General features: G+C 42.0%; 1 protein-coding gene and 1 long non-coding RNA gene across 3 annotated transcripts in view; one reads left to right on the forward strand and one right to left on the reverse strand.

Moving 5' to 3' along the window:
- LOC104008267 (uncharacterized) overlaps positions 1-11,523 on the reverse strand; it is a 35,761-nt gene extending 24,238 nt beyond the window's left edge. Inside the window, exon 1 of the long non-coding RNA XR_682788.5 lies at positions 10,465-11,523. This is a non-coding gene — a long non-coding RNA (uncharacterized LOC104008267). The remainder of the gene's footprint in view (positions 1-10,464) is intronic.
- DNTT (DNA nucleotidylexotransferase) overlaps positions 1-16,391 on the forward strand; it is a 34,366-nt gene that overhangs the window by 4,846 nt on the left and 13,129 nt on the right. For both annotated transcript variants that reach the window (XM_009459032.5, XM_521569.7), the window contains exons 2-6: positions 9,314-9,488; positions 10,218-10,346; positions 11,574-11,744; positions 13,614-13,685; positions 15,238-15,361. In XM_009459032.5, the coding sequence (XP_009457307.1) occupies positions 9,314-9,488; positions 10,218-10,346; positions 11,574-11,744; positions 13,614-13,685; positions 15,238-15,361 (671 nt within the window). The remainder of the gene's footprint in view (positions 1-9,313; positions 9,489-10,217; positions 10,347-11,573; positions 11,745-13,613; positions 13,686-15,237; positions 15,362-16,391) is intronic.

The raw sequence follows: 16,391 nt of genomic DNA on the forward strand, positions 1-16,391 counted from the left end.
ATGCCACTGGAAGGCATTGTCTTCAGTGAAAGCAAGATGCAGCATCATGTCATCACCAATAAAGGGCTTTGTTAGTACCTACTCTGTGCAGTATTTGTCAGGTTGTGGAGACACAAAATAGTGGAAGACATGAGTCCTGCAAACAAGGAGTTTACAGTCAGACAGGAAAGTCAGGAATTGTACCTTTGTCGTCACCTGGAATTTAAAAAGTAGCATAGCATATATTCCAAGTTTGAACAAGTTTTCTTTAAAAAAAAAAAAAAAGTTAGCATTTGCCTGCTCATTTTTTACTTTTAGTCTTCTAGTATTATTTTGGTCTAGTTTTACCTAAACTGGCTGCTTGCCCTTTCCATTCAGTCATTATATAATGTTTGACATGTGGATTCTGTCTCACTCATTATCCCAAAACCATCGCCTCCAAAAGTCCCTGGCAATCTCATGGTAGTAAAATGCATTATTTTTTTCCACCTGAATGTTGGTAAAGACTCTCTCCTTGACCAAACTGTAGCATGGCTTCTAGCAGTTAAGGCCATGTCCCTAGGATGGCCCCCTTTAAAATGCCTGCCTGAGAAAGTTCATCACTGCCAGGAGAATGTCCTGTTTATTCTAGCCAAAGGCAGGCAATAGGGAGCTGGCCCGTAAACCCTCTCTTAAAGCAGTTACTTTAGAAAGTTGCAATGATAAATCCTTTCTCTGTCCCTTTGAGATGTAAATCTTCTAACCATCCAGAACTGTCTTCCAAGGATCTGAAAAAAGCAACCCTTCAAGGAGGTAACTCCGACTTTCAGATTCTGTGGGAGGGAGGGCCTAACTTCAGAGGACCTTCCTCTAATTTACACCACAAAAGTTTGCTTCTCCTCCAGGAAAGCTCCAATTAACAAACCCAGATGGCCTACTCACAGGGACCAACCCCCCTGCTACCCCTCAGGGGCACACCCTTCCCCTAGCAGCACACCCCAGTTTTTTAAGTCTCATGCCTTTTGTTCCCATAAAGCTGAGTTCACTTCACACTGGGGCCTCTTTCCTATTGCCATCATTATGACTGAATATAACCATCCTTCCCACTTTAACTAGTGTCCAGCTTTGTTAATCTTTGGCAATGTTCTATTCTACACCTCAAATTTATGGTGTCTGAAATCAAAATATTCAAAGTCATTGTTTGCAAAATAAACAGAACATCAGTTGAAGGAGGTCAGTTTCCTGCTCTAGAAAATAAAAGTTGAACTGGCCACTCTCCAGGCCAGGCCCAGAATCCAAACACAGATTCCCTGGTTTTCTTTACAGTTTTTCTTGCTCTTTTCCTACCACCTTGAGTGCCTTCTCCCTTTACCTCTCTGCTTCCCAGACCTTAGACTCCTGAAAGCCCCCAGAGAGAAGCTTTCCTCCCTAGAATGCTGGTGGGAGTCACTGCCTAGGGTGGGCTCCCAGCTTTTCCTTTTGATGAGCAAAGGCTCTTAATCTCATCCAATTACCCCTCTCTGACTCCACAAGCCACGTGTAGACCTCATCTACAGACTTAGACAATTTTCTTTCACATAGGAGGCCTCAAGAAATATTTGCTCAGAGAATGATTTATCTGGTGAATATAAAACCAGCCCAAGGAACTTGTGTTTACCAAGAGTAATTTTTGTAATGAATTTTTTTTCTGCAATGCATGAGTATTACTTTTGTAATCAGCAACATAATAAATATTTTATTTTTATAAATTCAAGAGCATGAGCATGAGATATAAACTTTTTTCTTGCTCTGATCCAAATTACTTTGTATTTCAAAATTTGCGGCTTTAAATTAATAAAAATTTTCTTAATCCCATTTAAGGTGGGCCAAAAAAAATTGAGGCAAGATCGTCTCAGTCATAAGTACAGCAGGGCTGGAGACAGAAACCTGTCCTTAGTGGTGCTAGGTGCTAGTAAGAGTTTGCGATAAAACCATACAAAACTGCATGATCTTTCTGTTCCAAGGATACTGAAACAGATCAGTTGCTAAGTGAAATTGGTAGAAGGGTTTTTAAACTGTAAACAGGTCAGTTTAACTGTAAATGACTATTTAAGTCATTGTTTACAAAATAAGTCCTATATCAGATGGGAAGAATCAGGAATGACCTCTCCCTGGGAAGAAGACAGCAGGTGACCATCCATGAGGATCCAGAAAGTCAGACAGAGGGTGGGAAGGAGTCTATACCCAGGCAAATAAAAATAGCTGCCACTTTCCTCGTGGAGGGTTTTTCTAATTATACTTCATGAGAGGCAGGATCAACTAGGAAAAGAAAGACAGGAAGAACAGGGAAATTGTTGCCTGAGGAAAACAATGCAGAACTGAAGTCTGTGAGTTAATTCCATAACCCAGGGCTTTTCAGACATCTGAGTGCCACAGTCACGATTCTTGTAATATCTTTTACCCCATCTGTTATTATAATATATACGTAATCTGTTTATTTTGTTTGTTTATTTGTTTGGGGGGAGACAGGGCCTTGCTCTATCACCCAGGCTGGAGTGCAGTGGCGCGATCTCAGCTCACTACAATCTCCACCTCCTGGATTCAAGCGATTCTCGTGCCTCAGCCTCCCGAGTGGCTGGGATTACAGGCACGTGCCACCACACCCAGCTAATTTTTGTATTTTTAGTAGAGATGGGGTTTCACCATGTTAGCCAGGCTGGTCTTGAACTCTTGACCTCAAGTGATTCGCCCACCTGGGCCTCCCAGAGTGCTGGGATTATAGGCATAAGCCACCACACCTGGCCAGTGTGTTTCTTTTAATTGTCCCTAAACTGACTCATTTAAAATAAAATTAGCCTTGTTCTAAGGAATAATATCCATAAAACCTATGATCTGAGATGCATAATTTAAAATACAGATATAAATAAACACATAAGCCTTTTAAATGTTCAGTTGTGTACCTCCTAAAATTATGTCACGTACCTGCAGAGAAACAAGTACCATGTTGGAAAACACATTGAGGCCAAAGGCTCGAGTGGGAGTCAAATCTAGGCTGGGGCAGTTCAATAGAAAAGATCTTTCTCTACAGTGGTGTTTCTCAAAGTGGAGTTCTTGGGCTGTGGGGTGGTTTTAAAACATAGGTCCTCCTGTGGAGAGGGAGGGGCAATTTCCCCATCCTTTGCATCTGAGAGTGCTGGTGACTGATTCAACCAGTAAGGTACAGTGGAAGTGAGACTGTGTGACTTTCCCTGAAACACAATCTCTGGGACCCCAGAGCCTCATGTAAGACATTGGCGCCTCCTCTTAGACCACATAAAGTTGCTTGGGTCCCCAGTCCCTAGTTGCACTGCGCCCAGCTTTCCAGCCATCCTCACCAAGGTGGCAGAATGTAGAACCACAGGGAACATCAGCACCTCAGCAGAACAATACAGGGCAGAGAGATCACCCAGTCAAGCCTGCCTGAAGTCTTGACCCACGAAATTGTGAGATATAATAAAATAGTTGCCTTTTTAAGTCATTACATTTTGGGATCACTGGTTATGCAACAGTAGATAACGAAAACAGACTGACTATATCAGAATCACCAATGGAGATTGTCAAAATGCATATTCCTGGGCCTCAGGTGCAATTCCCCAGGGATTCTGAAGTCTCATAATGGGACCCAGTAATCTGAATTTTAACCTAGCTTCCTGGATGTCTCTGGTAGACACTAGAATTTGAGAGACATTCCTTTAGAGCTATTCATTCATTCATTCATTCATTCATCTATCCAGTCTACCATCATCTTTTTACCATTACTATAAATCTGGCCATGTGCTGGGCTCCAGGCATAACCCAGAGACCATGCCACTGTCCCTGCTCTCAGGGACACCAAGGACCAAGCTGGGCACCTGATAGTCAAGCACTAGTTGAAGGAGGAGACCCTGAATCTTCTTCCCTGTAGGAGACTGAGGGACCAATGCCAGTTCTCTCAGAATTGCTATAATTTGTTCAAGACCTCCCAAACTTAGTCCAAAGCACTAACAATCGGTCGTGGCCAAGAAATTAGGAGAAGATTGAATTCACTGATATTTTAGAAATAGCCATCTCAGCAGAACCTTGGGATCTCTGAGGTTGAGGTTGGCTACCAGAGGGTTTCTGTCACCTTTTATTATAAGAAGGAAGCCAAGGTCTCTGTGGGCAAGGCAGAAACAACTTCAGCCTCAATCACAGATTCATTTGCCCTTGAAAATGACATTCATGTATATTTTCCCCCAAGTAGAAAGGTGACCATAGATAGTTCATTACAGAAAATGAGAAAATAAAGAAAAACATTTCAAACACACAAACAAAGCCCCCCTCAGGCATCTAACCACAGTCTAGCAGAACGCTAAGAGGTTGCTTGAGTCAGGCACACCTGGGTTTGAACCTTGGCTTCGTGTAAGCTCCCCCAGGCTTGGTTTTCTCCTCTGTGATTATATTGCCTACTGTGCTAGGCTGTTGTGAGGATTAACTAAGAATATCTGCACATGCGTGTATGTCATTATCATTATCTTTGCTAATAGTTGCTTGAGTCAGGCACACCTGTGTTTGAACCTCGGCTTCATGTAAGCTCCCCCAGGCTTGGTTTTCTCCTCTGTGATTATATTGCCTACTGTGCTAGGCTGTTGTGAGGATTAAGTAAGAATATCTGCACGTGTGTATGTCATTATCATTATCTTTGCTAATAGTCACAAGTATTTCTTTCTAGTCTGATTCCCTTTATATGCCAGTATTTATTGTTCATTACTTAATAGTGCCTTGAGCCCCCTCCCATCTGTACTCCCCAGCATTCTAATGTCCCCATCAGAGGCAGGGCTGTGTCCAGAGGAATCCTAGGTGGAGAGATGGTGGCGATGGAGCAGCAGGGTAGGAGTGGATGGTGACAGGCCAGAATTTGGACGATGAGTCCAGAGCTCCCCCTTGACACGTCCATCTCCCTCAGAGGTTTAGGGAAAACCCAGAGCCCAGAGAGCCTGACAGCCTCCCTGTGGCTGCTCCGTCTTGATGTGTGGCTATGGCAACTGTTCTTTCAAGTTTTCTGGGGCAGTTCTACATGTCCTGTAGTCTAGTTTAGTCCATATAATATTGTACATAAAATAGCAAAACACAAATTCTATGTGGCAGCAGCAAGGCAATACGTTTACTGCTGTTATATAGGAGGTGCTATTCCATCTGTATTTCTGCCCTTGGGAGGAAATCGGTTTTCTTATTATTATGATACCCATCCAGATGTTACTCCCTCTGCAACAAGAGGAAGTGAGCAGCTCCCTCCTTTTCCAAAGAACACAAAGTCATGGATGGCCAAGCACATAGACTTTGATGAGAACAGCCATAGGATCAAATCCCTGCTCCACCTACTAATTATTCGCTGGGTGAAATTTTTAACATCTCCAAGGCTATCTCTTCCCTTTTTTTTTTTTTTTTTTTTTTTTTTTGAGATGGAGTTTCGCTCTGTCGCCCAGGCTGGAGTGTAGTGGCACAATCTCAACTCACTGCAACCTCCGCCTCCCAGGTTCAAGTGATTCTTCTGCCTCAGCCTCCCGAGTAGCTGGGACTACAGGCGCGTTCCACCACGCCCAGCTAATTTTTTGTATTTTTAGTAGAGACAGGGTTTCACCATGTTAGCCAGGATGGTCTTGATCTCCTGACCTCATGATCTGCCCCCCTCAGCCTCCCAAAGTGCTGGGATTACAGGCATGAGCCACCGCGCCTGGCCTCTCTTCCCATTTTTAGATGGGGATGATCATATCTATCTCATGGCATTATTGATAATTAAATGAAGTGATGTATAAAGTGTGCCTACCAGAGTGTCTAGCATATAGTAATATTCTAATATTGTTAACATTTCCAGTATTGGAGTGTTCAGAGCAGAGAGAAAACCACTGTACCAGCAAATAGACAAACAGCTGCCACAAGATAGTGATAAGAAAGTATCAGCAGAGCACACTAGAGGCCATGGGTCTCCTTAGTAATACTGCTCGGTAAGGGCTCGGAGCTGAAAGTGAACAACACACAGAGACTGTGAATTGCCTGTGAGGGGCTGATGGCAACCCCGACACGAGGAAGCACATCACAGCCCAGATCTAGCTGGCCACATGCAGAGGATCAGCCGAACTCAGGCAACACGAGACGATGGGAAATACAATCTGGGCCACAACAGAGATTCTCTCAACAAAATTTCTTAAATTATTTGTGGCAAAGGACCAGTTTTCAAAAAATGTGTTGAAGACCAATGCTTCTTTTTTTTTTTTTTTTAAGCCACAATAAAACTATTTTGGTGATGTCAAATTACAATTAAAGTTTCTAAATGCTGACTTACAATTTCTGAACTTACCTTGTTGGGAACTAGTGGCAACCAATACTGAGCTCTGAGTAGCATTGGCTTAAGAGGTTTTGTTTGACTTTTCGGTTTTTGTGTGTGCTTAAGATTATTATTGCTATTTTGTTTTGTTTGCTAGTTGCTTAATGAGCCGGAAGTGGGAGTTTAAATCAGAGCCTTCCTTCATATGACGTACAGCCTGTCATCCACAAATTTGTTTGTATTAATTAAGAAATGCATATGGTTCTCACCCAACAATGTGAGCGCAGACATTCTCACACTGTCTCAGAGAATCCCAGGAGAAGAGGCAGTAGGGGGAGTGGTAAGAGTGTAGGTGGTTAGGGGTCCCAGGGTTCCTCTTTAACATACCCTTCTCCCTCTCAGGGTTAGGTAAAACTCTATTTATTGTAATAATATTATAATAAATAATAATGTATCATAAGTATAATAATATAATAATAATTTTTCCCTCCAAAAGGCAGAAATACAGATGGAAAATATAGATGGAATAACACTTCCTATTAATCCTTGATCCAAAGAATCCTTCAGGAATTTTATTATAAATAAATTTTGAAATAATATGGATCTACAATAGGGAAGTGGTTATCCATCTTCCTTTAATTCTTGTAGAATGTTGCTTTGCCATGACTTATTTCTGTTTGGGCACATCCTGCCATCCAGATGGTCTCAGCTCCGACCCCAGCCCACACCTCTCTCTGAGCACCAACCTCAGATCCCAACTGTCAACCAGATATTTTAATTTGGATCTCCTGCTGTCCTTCAAATGCAGCATGCCTGAAATAAACTTCAGTTCCACCACTCCACCCCTTCCCCCAAAGAGACGCAACCTCCTAAATCTGATTTCTACCAAAAGTGCCATTACTTTACTGTGATTAATATGCTGGAGTAATATTTGACTCCCTCCCTGAATTCATCTTTCATAGGTGAGCTGATGCAGATGTCCACCATATTTCTCCTCTGCTTTTCTGTGCCAGACTGGGTTAAAATCATCTCACACTTACACAATCATTTCATCTTCCTAAGTAGTTCCCCAACCCTCCCTACCCCATTACGCTCCCCTCCAAATCACTGTATGTACCAGACTCGTCTTTTAAAATAACACTGTAGTGCTATCAATGTTCTGCTCACAAAAGCCTTCACTGGCTCCACAACCCCAGAAAATAAGATCAAACCTCCTCAACAGGCTTCTAAGACCTTCTAGAATGTAGTTGTCCCTACGAATTCAGCCACATCTACAATTACTTCCCAATATAAACTCTCCACTCCAACCCAGGCCATTCTCTTCCCTGTCCTTCTGGCCCCTGACCCTTTTCTTCCAGGAGAACCCTAAGTTCTGCCTTTTAGGTGTGTCATTCAGGACTAGACACAGTCCCAGCTCTGCCACCAACCAGCTGCCTCTCCCAGCTTACATCATGTTTTTTTCCTTCTCTGAACATGGCAGATCTTCATGCCTCATGTCTTGTCATAATTCACACCATAAGCCATCTGTTTCGTGTAACATACTAGTGTCTAGTAACTTCCTTTTTCTTCTTTGGTACCCAACCTCCTCCTACTACCATCACCGCCACTACTATCACAAGGAATCTAGGGTTGTGCATATAATAGCAAATTTAAAAATACCTCATGAATCAGATTCTATCAAAAAAAGAAGATGGAGAAAGAGGAAATCAAGGAAACAAAATAGGAGGAGAAAGAGAAAATATTGCTATGTTTTCTCTTCGATGCTTGGGTATGCTGTGTGCTCATGCTATTGCTCAGATTTATAGACTATTTGAACTGAAAGGATCTTAAAAATCACTGGGTCCAATAATATAATGCTGAATGTGAAGACATTAAAAACTAGAAATAACATATCTGGCCCAGAAAAAGCAATAAAAGAAAGATGAGTATCATTTACCAGCTGTGTGACTTTTAGAATGTCACTTGACCTCTCTGTTCCTCAGTTTCCTCATTTTTGAAGTGTGAATGATGTAACACTTATTGAGGAGCTAAATGAGATGATGTAGGTAAAGCACATGGCCAATGCCTTAAACATGGTAAGTGCTTAGTACCTGTTAAGAAAAAGATCCCTGTCCATGCTTCGAAAACACGTAAATCAAAATTTCTTGAAGGCTGGTTATAAATAATTAATTTATTATTAATAATAAACTGTGAGATCATTTAATGGGGTGTTTCTATGGTCTGAATATTTGTGTCACCCCAAAATTCATGAATTGAAACCTAATCCCCAAAGCGATGATATTAGAAGGTGGGGCCTTTGGGAGGTGAGTAGGTTATGAGGGCTCCACCTAGTGAATGAGAAATTAATGTCCTTAAAAAAGAGGCCCGAGAGAGCTGCCTTCCCCTTCTGCTATGTGAGGACACACAGTGGGTGCCATCTATGAAGAATGGGCCTTCACTGGACACCATATCTGCCGACCCCTTGATCATGGACTTTCCAGCCTCCAGAACTGTGAGCAATAAGTTTCTGTTGTTTATAAATTACTCAGTCTAAGGTATTTTGTTATAGCAGCCTAAATGGATTAAGACAGTTGCTTAATCCATGTAAGCATAGCTACATCTGTACCTATTTCTATGTCTACTTTGGATCATAATATAAAACGTATTTCTAACTGTGGGTCACTGTCAAACAAGTTTGAAGGCCATTGGATTATTAAAGTCCTCCACTAGTAAAAATGGAGCAGCATGCCAAAACCTCATGTGGAATGCTAGGTGCTACTTTAAGAGCAGTTTTATCTTCCATCTTTTCTGGACCTTGGTTTTCCATCAATACCTCAGTCCTGCTAATGTTGTCTTTATTTTTTGTGCATCTGACATGTAACCCAGACCACTGTTGCCATACTAATTAATGTAGAGATAATTCCCTTGCATGGAGGCCTAAATTCTCCACACCTATGGTTAGGTCTAGCATGTGTCTTTCTCCATCAGATGGAATGCTCAGAAACCTTGAGGAAAGAGGAGAGCTTCTGATTTTGAAAGATGTTTCAGCTGGTAACTCTGTCTTGCATTTTGCAGTGATTCTGTTACCCACATTGTAGCAGAGAACAACTCGGGTTCGGATGTTCTGGAGTGGCTTCAAGTACAGAAAATACAAGTCAGCTCACAACCAGAGCTCCTCGATGTCTCCTGGCTGATAGAATGCATAGGAGCAGGGAAACCGGTGGAAATGACAGGAAAACACCAGCTTGTTGTAAGTGTCATGGGTGTGATTTTCACTGTTCTTTGCTTGATGGTTAAGAACATATGCTTAGGATCAACGGAGCTGGGGTAAACCCTAAATTCTCTGCTTACTTCCTGTGTGACCTTGGGCAAGTCACTTAGCTTTACTGAGCTTCAGTCTCTTCCTTTATAATATGACATAACAATAATGCCAGCCTCACAAAATGGTCATGAAGATTAGAACAACATACATGTAAAGCGCTGAACACAATGTGTTGAGTATAGTAGGCATCTAACGAGCGGTCGCTATTTTCCCGAACACATTTATACACAAATATTTCAAAATATTTAAGCCTTGATATTCTAGCAGCCAGAAAAGCAGGAGATTCCTTTTTTTCTCTCACTGTGATCATTCAGAAAACAAAACAAAACAAACAAAACAAAAAGTTAAGCTCTCAATTTCAAATATTTGAGCAATTGTGCTAGAATCTTTGGGAAGAGGGCTTGGACCATAACTACAGAAGTTCATAGAAAACAAAGATGATATTTAATTGATAGGTCTTTTCATTTTTTTTCTGATTTCAAAAATAATACATGTTGATAATAGCAAGTTCAAATATTAGAGATGTATATAACATAAATTTTGAGTCTCCTATAATTTTATCCTCCAACTACAGACAACTACTTCCAAATTTTTTCTGTACATATCTGTTATTACTATTAATTTTTATTGAAAATGGATGCTTATGCATTTGTTTAGGTGAGAAGAGACTATTCAGATAGCACCAACCCAGGACCCCCGAAGACTCCACCAATTGCTGTACAAAAGATCTCCCAGTATGCATGTCAGAGAAGAACCACTTTAAACAACTGTAACCAGATATTCACGGTAACGGGACTTTACATCAACACCCAGGGCAAACGAAGGGCTTGCAGCTTCTTTCTGTGGACCGCAAATTAAATTATAAATTTTTCTGAAAACCTGGGAAAGTTTTCCTCCCACCTACCTGCAGCCCTAGCGTGATCTCTGATCCTTCTATCCTTCTTCTTTCTATCGAGACTGGGTCTCCTTCCTTCCTGGAAATGGACAAATACATTTAGGGTATATTCTTTAGAGACAGCGGATTACTATTTACAGAGAGTTGTCATTAATGGGCGCAACACTTGTCAAAAGCAAATATTCTGAAAAAACAAATACTGGAATTAGTCCAAAACATAGTAAGAGCAAATTACATAGAAATGGTAACAATACATCAACAGCTTTTGCTGGGAAACCAAAAAATTGAGCAAACCTAGATTCCAGCCTTTCTGATATTCACTAGTTTGGGCAAGTCAATTTCTCTCTCTGAGCCTGTCTCCTCATCTATTCAAAAAGAAATTGGATGGATCATATCTAAAGCTCCACTCAGCCCTCAGATTGGTAATTGTGTTTTGAATGGCCCTAAAACCCACAACTGCTTGTCTGCTAGCCTAGAGTCAGTGGTTAGCTGGATGAAACATGTAGTAGTAGATCAATACAGAGCTTCTCATTTCTAGACTTCCAGCTCCATGTCTGTGTTGGAAAGACCAGGAAATTGTAGCTACTGGATATGCTGAGCATGAGATCACACAGCTACAGCTGCTTTCTCCCCTGCTAGAAATACAAACATGCCCTACCTTAAATAATCCTGACTCTGGGTCTGTGTGAACTACGACTACACTCATTCATTCAACAAGCCTGTGTTAAGTGCTGTGTTTTATGGGGATGCTCAGTGATCAAGGCAGAATTCTAGCCACAGGCTAGTGGGAAGATAGTACAGAAGGAGGGATTATGCTGAGTCATGACTAGCAAGATGCTGTGAGCACCAAAGCATTTTTTAGTTAAATCATCTGTGAATGTTTAATAGCAGTGTACTCCAAATTTCCGTATAATGCACTCTGGTACCTGTCTTTTCAATTCAACTCTACTCCATGACACCAGAGAGGAATACAAGGGTATGGGAGACCCCATCCTGACCTAGAAGGAAACACGCAAGTGGTATTCCAATATTTAAAGGAGAGCAAGAGGCGTTTGTGAGTGACCACTGGCTCAGGGGCTTGGAAGCAAATCTCTTGCTTATCTGGTTTTATCCTTCAGGATGCCTTTGATATACTGGCTGAAAATTGTGAGTTTAGAGAAAATGAAGACTCCTGTGTGACATTTATGAGAGCAGCTTCTGTATTGAAATCTCTGCCATTCACAATCATCAGTATGAAGGACACAGAAGGAATTCCCTGCCTGGGGTCCAAGGTGAAGGGTATCATAGAGGTAAGGGTGAAATGGGATTTGTCCCACTTCCCAATAGGTAGGTGGGAACGGGGGAGAGAGAGATGTAGCTAACAGATTTTCCTGTCAACTATGTAGATGTGGTGTACATCACAAATTTTCCTTTATACATATTCCTCTCTCTCTCCTCTGTCTCTCTCTCTCTCTCTCTCTGTGTTTATTTTTATACACATACACACATACACATACACATATATATATATATGTTAGGGGTTGTGAATATCCTAGTCACATGGCACCAAAATACGTTAGTTGTGGCAGGTGTCAGAGTTACTGATAGTGAATCCGTTCGGGTCTGCAGCAACCCCAATTATTGCTTCCACAGAGGAAAGAATTCGACTGGGGGGCATAAGGCAGAAAAAGAGACTGAGGCAAGTTTCAGAGCAGGAGTGGAAGTTTATTAAAAAGCTTTAGAGGAGGAAAGAAAGGAAAGTACACTTGGAAGAGACCCAAGTGGGCAACTTGGAGGACAAGTGCAGCGTTTGACCTTTTGACTTGGGGTATACGTTGGCATTCTTCTGGGGTCCTGCGTCACTTTTCCCATGATTCTTCCCTTAGGGTGAGCCACCCGCATGCACAGTGCCCTCCTTGTGCTTGGGAGGGGAGCATGCGCAGTGTGTCTACTGGAGTTGTATGCATGCTCACCTGAGGCATTCTTCCCTTTTCCGGTGGAATGCTCCGGAAAGTCATACTCTGCCATTTTGTCTCTTAATGTGCATGCTCATGCCCACTCGCCCAATTCCTGAGATTTTAATGGAAGCTGCTGATTACCAATTTCAAGTGTTTTTATCTATTGGGAAATTGCCTCTCCCTGGCGCCAGTTGTGACTAATCATTTTATAGGGTGACAACTGCCAGACCATCACGGAATTGCCTCTCTCTAGCACTGGCTGCAACCAATTATCATTTTAGAGAGACCGTGTGATAACTCCTGGACCATCACCTGATGGTCGCCTGACATTCCTGGTTTGGAGGGGGGAGCCCTCTCCTGCCCTGCTCATGCCCGACTAGCTACCTACTCTAATATATAAATAGATAGAGACATGTTATTTATGATCTTATATTATCTAATATTATCACAGCTGGAGCTACATGGAACCAGCTAGTAGAAACAGAACTCTCCCATATTGTTATTAATCACAGTGAAAGACTCAAGTGGCCTAAATCTTGACAGCAGGGAAATGGTCTGATTTCCCTCAGTTCCACCTGGGGGTGCCACCTTAGAGCAGTGGTGTGTTTGACATGAAGTGGAAGTGGATCTACACCTCTCCAGGGAGAGCGCCAGAGGTTGTGCTTATTTACTGAATGGTGTTTAGGGATTCCCCAGCAAAGCAAGTTGGTCATCTGGTAGTAAGTTTCTGTATAGTCAAGTGCAAGGTATATTATTCAAGGACAATTATCCCAACTCTACTCAGAGGAAGGGGGCTCTGAGCTAGACATCACAAGGGCTTGAATGTAGATTGGCTTTTTGGTGGGTCCAAAATTAACCTTGTCAATGGAAAAGTCTTCTTATTTCAGTAAGGTCATATTCATTGAAGAGAAAATTATCACCAATATTTGGACATACATTTTTCAGTGAATATTTTGGTTTGGGATTCTGTAGATCTGGATCCTAACCATTTGTATCTTTGTTCCTAAGGATCGTAAAGGGGTCCTTGGATATATGATGAGCTAGCATTTTCAAGATCGTAGGGAAATGTCTTGTTTTCTCCAGATCAATTAGGGAAATACCCCTGCATGTGATGCATGCACATTTCATGAGAAACCAAACTACTAGGTCCATGAATTTGAGAGTCTTAGACAGTAATTGTCCAACATCACTAATTTAAAATATTTTTCAACTGTCCATTAGGAGATTATTGAAGATGGAGAAAGTTCTGAAGTTAAAGCTGTGTTAAATGATGAACGATATCAATCCTTCAAAGTAAGTGATTTTACATATATTTATTGAAAATGGTTTTTCAGTTAATCTTATTACTTATTCTGGCTGGTTGTATTAGTCAGCTTGGGCTGCGATAACAAAATAAAGAAATGGGGTGGCTTAAACAACAGAAATTTATTTTCTCACCATTCTGGAAGCTGAAAGTTCTGGATCAAGATGTCAGCAGGGTCAGTTTCTGGTGAGGGTTCTCTTTCTGGCTTCTTGCTGTGTCCTCACATGCTCCCCTGCTCACATGGTGAGAGACAGAGAGAACAAGCAATCTTTCTGGTGTCACAAAGACACTAATCCTGGGCCGGGCACCATAGCTCATGCCTGTGATCCAAGCACTTTGGGAGGCCAAGGCGGGTGCACTTGAAGCCAGGAATTCGACCAGCTTGGCCAACATGGTGAAACCCCATCATTTTACAAAAATACAAAAATTAGGTGTGGTGGGGCATGCCTGTAATTCCAGCTACTTGGGAGATTGAGACATGAGAATCGCTTGAGTCTGGGAGGCAGAGGTTGCAGTGAGCTGAGATCACACCACTGTACTCCAGCCTGGGTAATAGAGTGAGACTGTCTCAAAAACAAGACAAACAAAAAGACACTAATCCCATCATGAGAGCCCCACTCTCATGACCTCAAAGGCCCTGTCTTAAATACGGTCATACTGGGGATTAGGACTTCAACATACAAATGGGTTGGGAGGGGGAATTCCGTCCATAGCTTTGGTCTAGGAAGAAAATGCCTAAATAAATTCAGGTGCCCAGATTATTGCCATGCTGTCGTGATGTACAAATTGCCTTACCCTCCAAGAGTCTGTCACTCATGGGTACAAACATCATGGGACATGAGGACCATGGGGGGTTGGTGGGGACAGGACGGAACTGCTCTTAAAGAGCAGATTTGTGTCTGAAAATCTCCTTACTGCATCTCCATTTACTTGGAAGCAGGGTTTATTACCTCCCAATTTTCCCTACCTTAGAGTTGCAGGTAGAAGGGACTTCCACCAGTCCCTTCAAAGCAAAAGTGATGTACAGGCCTAAAATATGGCCATGAGCGGGAGCACAGGCTTGGAGTGTAAATAGACTGGGGTTTAAGTAAGTTTGGGCTGTGCCACTTCCCACCTGTATGATGGTGGAGAAACTATATAATCTAGATGAGCATCTCTTTTCAAAATGTGAGGGTACCTATGCAGAGCATGAGTGTCGGTGAGTGACCCAGCAAAAGGGAGAGCCCTAGAGAGCTAGCGTATCACTCATGGACAGCACAGGCAGGCCGTCAATTAGACTATACCTTAGCCCTGCACAGGTGCCAGAACCTGCTTGTTACTTCTGTTTCATTTTGTAATGCCACATGTCAAGAAAGGACTCACCTGAAATAAAAAATGCCCTTAAAAATAACCATCACCCACCTGCTCATTATATTCAGGAGAAACTAGGTCAAAGATTTGCTTATACTTTTTCTTCATTGCCTGAGACCTAGAAAGGGTCATGACTCGGATGTTATAATGATTATCTTAGAGACTGATGGCATGCCTTTCCCTCCATTTTAGCTCTTTACTTCTGTATTTGGAGTGGGGCTGAAGACTTCTGAGAAGTGGTTCAGGATGGGTTTCAGAACTCTGAGTAAAGTAAGGTCGGACAAAAGCCTGAAATTTACACGAATGCAGAAAGCAGGTAAATTGTCTCTCTTAAAAGTCATTGTTTGCTATGGGCTGGTCGGGTCGTGGTGGAGCTCTAAGTCAGTTACACTACAACTCCAATCTGGGAGAGCTGGGACACTTCTTTGATGTCCATTGATGCTTGGATCTAAATCCTAGCTCCAGCAGTTTCCAGCTGTGTGATCCTGAGCAAGTTGGTTAAAACCTTTGAACCTTAGTTACCTAATCTATGAAAGAGAGCTAACATTGATACTTAGCTGAGAAGTCAATCAGATAATGCAGGCAATGCCTCAGCACTGCGTCTGGCACAGAGCAAAGGCGCCCCTCCACTGTGGCTGTTCGTGGTCCTTCACCCAAATGTCAAGCCAGGTTGTGCTGCTGATCTTGTCCTTACTGACTCTTCCGGACATTGGGTCCTGGCTGTCTCCCTGGGTAAGAGTTGTGGGTGAAGAGTCAAAGACAGAAGGGTTGGCTGCTAAAGAATACTTGAACAGAGTTGTTGCCTGGCACAAATGTGAAGATGCCCTAGAAACTGTAAAACACCAGGAAAATAGAAGGGAACTGGTGGAAATCTAGGCAGAGGGTTGATATACCCAACCAGGACTCTTTAGCCTAAGACAAGACCGTGGTGGGACATGAGTGCTGTCATCACCCACCTGAAAGCCTGGCAGGGCCTCTCAGAGGTTGAAGGTAGCCTGGTCACTTTCATTTATGAGGCTCCCAGTAAGTTTTTTAAAAATGAAGGAATGGCAATACAGTGTGAAAAAAATTGTGTGTTTAAAAAAATGTTTACTTTTAACAAGCAATAAAAATACAATACAGTTGTGATTCAAAAGGGAGTCACAGCCACAGTCCCTACTCATTTTTTGTAAAGTTGCTAATCTTTGAAAGATTGCTAATAATACAATGCCACATAGGAAATAAAAGAGTCTAAGAAAAAAAGATCCAGTATTTATATTCCAGGACCCTGAAAGCACACGTTTAATAAGGATGATTTACACCAGTTCTCAAGATGCCATTCAAAAGAAATTTAAATAAGTATTAAA

The sequence above is a fragment of the Pan troglodytes genome, chromosome 8 (genome assembly GCF_028858775.2).
Source record: "Pan troglodytes isolate AG18354 chromosome 8, NHGRI_mPanTro3-v2.0_pri, whole genome shotgun sequence".
Lineage (NCBI taxonomy): Eukaryota > Metazoa > Chordata > Mammalia > Primates > Hominidae > Pan > Pan troglodytes.